The 11389-nt window shown below is 44.9% G+C and overlaps 1 protein-coding gene across 1 annotated transcript in view; it reads right to left on the bottom strand.

The window, feature by feature from the left end:
• Nucleotides 1–11389, bottom strand: part of Fgd6 (FYVE, RhoGEF and PH domain containing 6) — a 131457-nt gene that overhangs the window by 16075 nt on the left and 103993 nt on the right. The window contains exon 15 of the mRNA XM_006988452.4: nucleotides 203–305. Within this exon, the coding sequence (XP_006988514.1) occupies nucleotides 203–305 (103 nt within the window). The remainder of the gene's footprint in view (nucleotides 1–202; nucleotides 306–11389) is intronic.

Raw genomic sequence — 11389 nt, 5'->3', positions numbered from 1 at the left:
CACACACACACACACACACACACACAAGTAAATAAATAAAACTTCCTACACTTAAGTCTTATGACTAGGAGAAACTAGGAGTACACATACCTCCTCTAATCCATCTCTGAAAAGCACGTTCCTTTCTAAACCTCTGTGAACTCTACAGTTACAGGAAAAGCAAACCCCTGAAGCCAGCCCAGCAGGAAAGGACCACAGTTACCTCATCAAGGCTCCGGCTGGGGCAGAAGGTGATCTTCTTCTTGGCGTACTCTTCTATGGCCCCGGATATGGCCTCCAGCCAGTCATCCCTTTCTGCGGCAGAACTGTCGGGGGCAAAGGTTCATCGAGAAGACATCAGCACTGAGTCCTTCTGTCTTTTACTTTCTCCCTTTCCTTCTCCCCTGGCAACTAAGACCACCCTCCGGTCAGTCCACAGGGGATTCCTTCCAAAAGGCGTCATTTTCTTTACCTCTGGCAGCAGGGACACAGGCTGCTTGTGGTTGCACATCAAAGCCCATGCTGGCCCCCAGGCTCCCTCAGTATCCCAAGGACATGTTATACATGTCCACGTCCAGGACAGCATGCTAGCTAGCCCTTTTCACTCGCCCAGGCTTCCTTCCTCCAGATGCCCATGTGTTCTCTTCATAATGGCAAACGTTCCCACTGCCCCCACACTGTTCTTGCTACATTCTCGTTCTACCTCCCCCTCCCACTTACCCCCTCTCGCTCTCATTTTCTTTCTCTCTCTCTCACTCACTATGCTCCATTCCATATCTCACACTCCCTCACTTCCTTAACCCTGGCCATGTCTGGTCGCTGGCCATGTCCAACGACTTCTTTCTCTCTCTGCTCTGGACTCTTCCAGATGCCTCTGGCTGTTCTCTCTCCCTCTCCCACCCCCCTTTCTCGTACAATAAAAATCTTCCTGCCATGGAGTGGTCATGTCCGCAGCTTCTTTCCTGTACACCCTCTCACATGTCTGGTGCCGATACCCTCACATACAAATCTTAGGGTATGGATGATTTGTTCCGCTGGCTTCTACCACCTACCACACTCGACTCCAAATTTTAGACTTTGTCCCTTTGGCTGCTTCTCCTCCACCTGCTCTAAGTGTCCTCTCAGCCCCTCTGCTCCTACATCCTCCTGGGCACCCAGCACCTGGGAAGGCTCTGCCTCTCACTGGTAGACTGCTGTGTGCTTCTCCACTGTGACTCAGGATGTCCCTCCACTAAGGCACTCCCCGTCCCCTCTACTGGAATTCTCTCTCTGGAGAGGTTCCTGTCCCTGACTCTTCCCTAAGTCTCTCCCATCTCACCTTTGCTCTGCTCCTGGCCTCTTTCCCACCTGTCTGTCTCTTGGCTCACTACTGGAGCTCGATTCGCCTGTCTTCTCTAACCGCTTTCCTCCCTGGACTTGAAGATTTCATTGAAGCCTCACAGTCTTACTGTAAGTGGTTTGGCCTCAGTACAGCCCAATGGCCCCAAATGGCACACTCACAGATTTGTTTTGGTTTTGTTTCCAAGACAGGATTTCTCTGTGTAGCCCTGGCTGTCCTGGAACTTGCTCTGTAGAGCATGCTGAACTCAAACTCAGAGATCCATCTGCCTCTGCCTTCCAAGTGCTCAGAATAAAGGGCCTGTGCCACCACGGCTGGGCACCCGCAGATTTTTAACAATTTCTGCCAACACCACATACAACCCCCCCCCCCCCCGCCGCCACTGCACACACACCGACACAAAAATGATCCCCAAAATCTCTTTTGTTTAAATTTTCTCTGCTCTCCATTCTTAAAAAACAAAACAAAACAAAACAAAACAAAACTATCTCTTTGCTATCAAACATCTCTTAAGATAATTGTGTAAACTTTCTATATCTCAAGATTTGTAAATTTATTGGGTGTGATTTTAAAATCTGTAACATCTATAACAAAGCTTAAAACTTGTAGCAGAAAGGGTTTATAGTTAAAATATATATACAGAGATAAAGTTTACTACAAATGCTTGTATGTAACTTGGATTCAACTCTTGTTTATAGATTAGATTAGCATAGTGTATATGTAACTTGGATTCAATTCTTGTTTATGAAAAATAGGACTTACTAACAACAAATGTTTGACTGATGTTTAAGGTCTATTGAGGCCAGCAGAAACTGACTTAAACATACAGGTCTAGCTGCTCTGTCTTTGCTAACTTTGTCAAGCTTTAGCTATTTGAGATAAACTGAGGCACACACAAAACTATGATACTAAGCAAAGGCACACTATGACAGGATCAGAAAGACACAAGACTGGGAGGTGACAAGGACCTATTTTTAGCACCATAAACCATAAGCTGAAGTAATAAACGAAGGAACTAACTGCCTGTGGTTGTGAGGGCTCACCCACTACTCAGCACACCAAGTTTTCTTCCTAGTTGTCTCTCACAGCATTGGGTCCTGACCCCCATTCCTTGGGTAGCTGTGGCCTTGCTTGCTGACCTTGATCAGACGTCCTCCCTATGCTAATTCCCTGCTGGTTTCCTTCCTCCTAAACAGCTTACTGGAGGTTCCTTGTTTGTGTATCTTGCATATTGGTGTAAACAGCTAGGGTGCAAATATGTAAAACAGCTGTAGCAAACTTCTGCCCTCCGGGGTTCTCCCACTGTGCTGTAAGCCTGTATTTAAGGCCTCTTCCCTCCTTCAATAAACGGCATCCTACTGAGTCGAATGACCCACCATCTTGTCTTTGCTTTAATTCTCAGTCCCTCGCTCGGACATGGTGAACAGGTAGTAACATGGGTGCTACAAGTGGAGGTCCCACTGAGATCCGAGAAAGAAGGGACGTGCTGAAGGACACCCGAAGAAAGGCTGGCCAGCATTTTAAAAGAAAGTAAGAGCAGGTGAATTGTTATGGGTGCAGCTAGCTCACAGTCGCTCCTGGAGGGACAGTTAATTGGACTGCTGAAGCAACAGGGCACCACCATTAAGAGCAGGACAGCTAAAGATTTCATTCAGATCCTCCACAATGTTAGTCTCTGGATTCTGGTCTCTGGGGGATTTAACACACCAGACTGGGAACAGGTTAAGGTTGACTTACAAAAATGCTTGCATAAAGAAGGGCCCGATTCCATACCCTTAGCTACTTTCTCTTTGTGGCACTTAGTTAAAGATGTGTTGCTTAGTGATAATCCCACCATTCTATCCAGTTCGTTCCTCGCAGAAATCCCTTTCTGTCCAAGACCTTATCAGAGGCACCCCCGGAAGCATAGGATTGGACCTCTGCGCCTCTGACAAAGCAGTATTAACACTTCCGACGGGCCCCCACACTCTCAGTACTGGAGTCATGGGTCCACTTCCTGCAGGATCTTTAAGACTGATTCTGGGCAGGAGCAATACTCTTATGCAAGGTATTAGAGTAATTCCAGGAGTGATAGATGAAGACTCTAAAGGAGAAGTAAGAATCATGGTTGAGACTGGTAAGGTGGTGACAGTTATTCCTCAGGGTGCTTGCATAGCCAATTGCTTTGATACCTCACTTTCAAACTAATAATCCTTTTCTTAAACCACATGGAGGTGAGAGTGGATTTGGCTCTATGAGCCCTCTAGCCTGCTGGGTTTCCACCTTAGAACAAAGATCCATGCTAAATTTAAAAATTAATGATCATAATTTTCAGGGTCTTATAGATACTGGTGTTGACACTTCAGTTATCTCTATAAAACATTGGCCCAAAGGTTGGATAAAGATTCCACCTCCAACCTACAGGGTATTGACACAGCTCAGATGCCATTACAGAGCAAGCTACTTTTAAATTGGAAGGATGAGGAAGGTCATGCAAGAACTTTTCAACCCTTTGTGCTACCTGACATTCCAGTGAACTTGTGGGGACAGGATGTGTTAGACGGTATGGGAGCTGTGCTTACTACACAGCCTGTACAACAGATGCTGAAGAGTCAGGGCTACTGCCCGGGCAGAGGCTTAGGGAAAATGCTGCAAGGACATCCACTCCCTGTGGCAGACAAAAGCTGTGTTACTAGATGTTCTGGGGATACTAGAGGATTAGGGTTTTTTTGTTTTTGTTTTTTTGTTTTTTTCCCCCATAGGGGTCACAGCACAGCAGACTTCGATAATACAACTGATAAAAATCATTTGGAAAAGTGATGATCCTGTATGGGTGGAACAGTGGCCCCTTACTAAAAGTAAAATTAGAGGCTGCGAATGCATTAGTTAAGGAACAGTTAGATGCTGGACATATCATTCCTTCCACTTCACCCTGGAACACACCTATATTTGTAATTAAAAAGAAGTCAGGAAAATGGAGGCTATTACAGGATCTTAGAGCTGTAAATAAAACCATGCTTCTCATAGAAGCAACACAGCCTGGCTTGCCTGCCCCTGTGGCAATTCCTAAACATTGGCATTTAATTGTGACTGACTTGAGGGATTGTTTCTTCACCATTCCTTTGCATCCCGGGGACAGTCCTCGCTTTGCTTTTAGTGTTCCATTGGAAAATCTCAAAGAACCTTATCAGAGATCAGTGAGTGGTTTTGCCCCAAGGAATGGCCAATAGCCCTACTATATGTCAAATTTATATGTCTTTGGCAATAGCTCCAGTTTGAAAAGCTATTCCAGATGTTTATATAATTCACTATGTGGACGATATTTTATTGGCTGCTGAAGGCAAAAAACTTGTTTTTGATGCCTTTTCTCAATTACAAGAGGTTCTTAGCATGGCTAATTTACAAATAGCCCCAGAAAAGGTACAGGTATCCTTTCCCTGTCATTATTTAGGTCATGAATTGTTATGCACAGGCATATGTCCACAAAAGATTACTCTGCATACGGATCAGCTAGGCACCCTGAATGATTTCCAAGCCTTTCTCGGAGATATTCAATGGCTTCGGCCCACTTTAAAGATTCCAAGAGGCCAACTTCGTCCTTTGTATGATGTCTTAAAGGGTGACCCTGACCCATTCTCCCCATGAATTAACAGCTGAAGGGCATACAGCCCTACAATGTGTGCAAGAGGCCCTGGAACAGGCTCATGTGCAATATATAGATTATGTTTTACTCATTCACCCACTGGAGTGTTTTGGCAAACAGGTCCTACTCTATGGGTACATTCCCCAGCTTCTCCAGCAAAAACATTACTCCTTATCCACAGGCTGTTGCTCAGATTATATTTAAGGGAATCAAGATCAGTGTTCAAACTTTTGGTAAGGAGCCAGATATTGTGGTGACCCCATACATCCAGTCTCAAATAGCATGGTTGCAAGCTAATGACAATGATTGGACCATACTGACATGCTCCATGCAGGGTCAGTTGGATACTCACTACCCCTCCAATGATGTGTGTCAATTTTTTAAATTACATCCTGTTATATTTTCCAAGATCGTACAGATGACTCCTATTCCTCAGGCCCGTGTAGTATTTATGGTTTACACTTCCCATGGTTTTCCTGTGGTAGTTTCTGGTAACATACAGAAGAGAATAAAAGTCCAGGGTACTTCCGCCCAGATGGCTGAGGTACAGGCACTGTTGCTTGCTTTACAGATGTTTTCTGATGAGCTTGTAAACATTTATACTGATAGCCAATATGTGGCACATGCCATTGTGCCTTTGGAGACAGCAGCCTACATACCATCCATCTCTCCCATTCATGAATACTTATTACAAGTGCAAGGACTCATCTGGTCCCACTCACATAACCTTTACGTGGGCCATCTTAGAGCTCATACTCAATTACCTGGACCTCTAAGCGAAGCTAATCAGAGGGCTGATGCCATTACTTGTATGGCTGTCACATTAATTTGTTCCACCTTTAAAAAGGCTACTCAGTTACATCAACGTTATCATCTTAATGCTGGATCTCTCCATCATTTTATGGGCAAAACCCAGGAACAAGCCATCCAGATAGTTAAATCATGTCCTATTTGTGTTGAATTTTTACCTGTTCCTCACTTGGGAGTTAAGTCTCTGAGGACTTTTACCTAATCATGTGTGCAAATGGACATCACACATATGCCTTCCTTTGGAAAATTACCATATGTCCATGTATCTATCGATACATATCCTCTCTAATTTTTGCCTCTGTCCATTCAGGTGAGAAGGTTAAGGATGTAAAGAATCATTGTCTTCATGCTTTTGCTTATTTGGGAGTGCCAAAATGCATAAAGACTGATAAAGATCCCTGCCTACAGCAGTACAGGGTTTTCAAAATTCTGCCAAGGTTTTTCTTTCTTTCTTTTCTTTTTTTTAGAGACAGGGTTTCTCTTGTGTAGCTTTGCGCCTTTCCTGGAACTCACTTGGTAGCCCAGGCTGGCCTCGAACTCACAGAGATCCGCCTGGCTCTGCCTCCCGAGTGCTGGGATTAAAGGCATGCGCCACCACCACCCGGCCTCTGCCAAGGTTTTTCTATCATTAATAAGACTGGTATTCCTTATAATCCTCAAGGACAGGCTATAGTAGAACACTGCCATCATTTGTGTCTTTCCACAGGTCAATGAGGTTCCTCTTTGGGTTCCTGAATGCTGTGTGCACCCTGTGGCTGCTGCTGAATCCCAACATGGCAGAGACCTATTGGGCCTTCGTGAAAAACTCTCCCCTTCTGATGCCAGTGGGGACTGAGAGCCCAATATGGCCAGCCTTGGCAAGCATTAATGTAAGTCTAGGAACTGTAGCCATGTGGTCGGATTCTTCAGAAGTAATGTATGGTAACTGCTTTTTCAAGTATGTTTGAGAACGTGTCACCCAGGCACCTTGGAGATTAGAGGGTAACCCTGACATTTGGCAGTATGGTCACTGACCTCCATTTGTTAACAGTAGCATGCCAGCTAAGCCTTTTCATTTTTGCAATCCTCTTCAAGCTGGTATAGTAACTACTTTTCAGGAATGGCTCTGTGCAACATTTATGGCCTCCTGAAATTCATCTAGCCCCCTTTGAAGATACCTTAAAATTTGTGAGCCTGAAATGTAGCTAGTGAGATCATTAGTTCTGCTCCTTGTGTGCTGTCTCTGTTTTTCTTTGTGGTTCTTAACTGTTCTTTACAGAGCTGCCAGCTTAAGTCATGCTGGGATCAAGAAAAATGGGCCTTGGTGGTTCGTGTTCCTGGAGTTGTGTCCATGCCAGTGGACCATGGCAGTTCCATACAGATGGTGCTCACACGCTCCAGAAGAGAATTTGACTTCACTTCGGCTGTTATTGCTACTACAACTGTAGCAGCCACCACTGCTACTGTTTCTGGGATTGCTATCTCACAGTTGGTTACTACAGCTAGTACAGTGAAGACCCTGGCAGCGAAAGTAGCTACCACAGTTAATTACTCCTTCATTCTATTGGGGTATGATAAATTTAATTCAGCAGTATACATTTTGATTGGCTTTGGAAGTTATAGAATTAATAAAACTCGAGTTCCACTTACTTTTGGGGTACCATCTTACGAGGACTCCAATTTGCAGTAAGGCTCGTTAAGGAAGAGAATGGCTCAATTGCCTTTAGCCTACTGGCTATGGGTGGGATAGGACTTCTGTTGGTCTTTTCTGTGTCCAATGCACAGATTGCAAGCCCAGCGCCACTTGAGTTCTTTGGCAGCAGTTAACCCTACAGCTCACACTTGGTTGAGCCTGTATGATAATGAGCATTCAATGACGGGTAATGTCTGGGGGCACTCACCGACCTAAGACAGAGAGCCTGCATGGCCTGGGCAGGTGTCTCCATGATAGGTAAGGTGATGTGCTGACGTCCCATGTAACCTAAGACAGAAGCTCATTTTTCTTTTTAGTAAGGGGGGGAATCTGCTGGGCCCTGACCCCCATTCCTTGGGTAGCTGTTGCCTTGCTTGCTGACCTTGATCAGATGTCCTCCCTATGCTAATTCCCTGCTGGTTTCCTTCCTCCTAAACAGCTTACCAGAGGTCCCTTGTTTGTGTATCCTGCATATTGGTGTAAACAGCTAGGATGTAAGTATGTAAAACATCTGTAGCGAACTTCTGCCCTCTGGGGTTCTCCCACTGTGCTGTAAGCCTGTATTTAAGGCCTCTTCCCTCCTTCAATAAATGGCATTCTACTGAGATGAATGACCTGCTGTCTTGTCTCTGCTTTAATCCTCAGCCCCTTGCTGGGACATGGTGAACCGGTAGTAGCGTGGGTGCTATATCACAGAGCTCCCTTTAACCCAACTCCAGTATGAACAGGCCAGCGAAGAGGAGGCCTACCTAGACAAGAGCATTCTAGTTTTGCATTTTCAACCATGCCTATCCTCCAAAACTCTGTGGTTTATTTCCATTCATTATTGGTGTCAAGACACTTATAAAGTCAGTTAAAATTGGTTTTGCATATTCAAAACTTCCAGACACACTTTAGGTAATATAAATATGATAATCTATACATATACATGGAGAGCAAAGAGAGAAGAGACTCACAATCCTAATGAAACAAATCCTTCACAATGGGAGCATAATGATATAAGGAAATCCCCGTATTTTTTGGAGCATGATATTAAAGTATGCAAAATGACCTGACAACTACAGTTAGATTTAAAATACTTTAGAAAAATGTAAAACAAGAAAGCCAGCGGTAGAGCTCAGTGTATTATTCACTCTAATATAAGTATAGACAATTCAATATGTAATATCTATTGAATTATAATTATGTCTTATATAGTATATATTCACTATATGAAATTATATACTTAAACTCCAAATGTGAACAGAGAGACACATGGAAGGGCACAGGGTACTGTTCTTTGGATTGTTTTTGTCTTCCTCCCCCTTTGCCTGGGCTGGAGGATCACTCCCAGGAGGACCTCAGGAATCCTAGACCAAGAACTCTAATAATGACCTATCACAGCCCTAGCTTCCTTGTTACGGTAGAAGATACTAGAACACTTCCTTTTCCCATAATAAACATTCTCAGTAACGTACTTCCCTGATAAATGCCATTTAGTCTATTTATTCATATTGACAAAAGAATTTACAAATGATATTTAAAAATTGAAAGTTCCCAAATTTTATTATATACAAAGAACAAAACAACAAATAACACTTTCCTTTGAAAACCAAATAAAATCTGCCTGTTACTTCTACTATTCTAGCATTATTGCCAAAGACAACGGTCAATTAATGATTACTATGCTCACCCAACAGCACTAAAGGCTTCCCAAACGCCATCATTTCTCATCTTCAGAGCCCCTGGAATGCCCACTGGATCTAACTTCCACCCACTGCATTAGCAGACACTCACCGCGTGCAGGTAAGGAAACTGTGGGCCGCCGATATTAGACACCGGCTTTACCAATGACAGGTTACTGAGTCCTGCGCAGAAATGAGACCCTAATGCGGTAAAGGGCTGAGCCCTTCACCAGCAGGTCAGCCCCGCCTGGTGTGTGTGCTCCGCAGAACTACGACACAGGAGCAGACACTGGGACTTCTGAGCAAACATTTATGAACCATTACCAGCTCTCCTTCCAACGCCCACTTTTTGCTCAGAGTAACTGAAAACAGAGAGGCAGATGGCTAATTTGAGAATTGCTGTGGGATGTTTCTGGAGCCCTGGGAGCATGAGGAATGCGATCTGACTGTACAAATCATGTCCCATATGCTGTTCTTTTGTTTAATCATTCCTGGCGCGCTCTCGTGTGGGCTTCTGCCAAGACAATGTTTACCAGCTCTTGATAACACATTTCTTACAGACCACACACATTTGCCTGAAGCATCCAGTGCTGACATCCTAGGCCTTTTGGAACACAATTGGCAGAAGAATCCACATCTTCCTCAAGCTGACAAACAGTACTGAGTACTTTGTTTCTTATAGAATGTGTACATCATCAGAAGGTAAATTTTTGCCATGTAAAATTATTTTCCTCTCGATTGCAATAAATTACTGGGAGGAAAACCTGCCCAGCTGAAGGGATTTCGGGCATATCCGACCTTGCCACACCACTGTCTGTGCTGACAGCAGGGTGCAGTGCTGATGTCTGAAGGCCACATTATTGTGACTCTCCTGAATTATGTTTACCGGGCAATTCTGATAGGTGTGGACTGGACACAGAAAATCTGCTTCGGCTAAGGGGTCCCACCTTACTGTGGTGAATGCGAGCACAGAAGAGGGACACGCTTTTATTTCGGTGCCTGGGCAAGCCTGCAGAGGGCTGCCAGGCCCTGAAGAATGACAAGAGTCTCACGGGGAAGTGAAGTTCTCTCTGTGCACCCGCATTCAGTCTCAGACTTTGCCATCTCCAGAATGACGGCGCTCACACATATGCGTCAGCCCAGGCGTCCTTCTGACTCTGAAATCCTTGCATGCCTGAGGCTCCATGATGACATCCACATGTTCAATGTGCATGCCAACCCCTGATTTTTCCCTAGACTGCTCTCCTTCAAGGGCTACCTATCACAGGGAATGGCATCACCACCCTACAGCCCATAAAGCCTGTCAACTCTTGATGAATAATCCTTTTCTTTCGCCTTCTGTGTTCAATTAATCACTTTCCCCCAAGTGTTGTCCACATAGGAGTGAAGTTTTCTCATCACATTATTCTCTGTTATAAACCATTAAGTGGCTTTCCCATGGCTCTTATGCTACAGACCCAAATCTACAAGATGGTTCTGCATCCTACTTTACCAGACCCTACAAGTTTCTCTTGGCTGCCTTTTGTATCATTTCCTAGCTCACACTACATGCTCCTTTCTTCTGCCTTAGAACCTTTGAAGTCACTGTTCCTTATCAGCAGCAGGCCCTTGCTTTTCCCTTTGCCTAGTTATCCAACACCTACCCTTCATAAGTCGGTGAACACAGCAAGCCTTTAAGGTCCATCTCCATGTCCTTTCCCCCTAAATCTAGCTTGCTTAACAGCTTCATAACAATTAGTTCTCTTCCTGCATCCTACTTAATCACAGAAATCCTTACTTCACTTGGGTTAATATTAGCTAAGTATGCGTCTGCCCTAGTGGAATACAAGCTCAGAGCAGAAAGGCTCTTTTAATCACCCACTGTACCTCTATGCCTAGCACAATGCTTAGCCAAAGGCAGAGGCTCCGTAGAGGCAGAAAGATGTGGCATGGGATAGCGTGCATGGAGACAGGAGCTGGGAGCCAGGTGCTGACTCTCTCCAGCAGTCAAGGTTCTAGAGGCATCGTCTACTAAAGGAAGGCTGTTCCATTTACGTAGAGCTGTTGGCTGGCACAGCCACCTTCTTCCTCAGTCTCCTCAGCTACATCTCCTGGGCAACTCCCTGCAGCCTCTACCTCAGCACCTGCTGCTCTGTCTGCTCACCTCCTGCTTGCATGTCACGAGACACGACCTAAGCCTCAGGCCTCAGCCCCCCCCATCCCCCCACCCCCACCCCAAACTTCCTGCCCCAGTGTCTCCACCCCCCTGGATACTCACAGAACCGAAAAGGATTTACTCCAGACTAGGCTTTGGCTTAAGACAA

The sequence above is a fragment of the Peromyscus maniculatus genome, chromosome 18 (assembly GCF_049852395.1).
Source record: "Peromyscus maniculatus bairdii isolate BWxNUB_F1_BW_parent chromosome 18, HU_Pman_BW_mat_3.1, whole genome shotgun sequence".
Taxonomy (NCBI): domain Eukaryota; kingdom Metazoa; phylum Chordata; class Mammalia; order Rodentia; family Cricetidae; genus Peromyscus; species Peromyscus maniculatus.
Note: the sequence above shows the minus strand (reverse complement) of the source record. Positions and strands in the feature narration are given on the sequence as shown.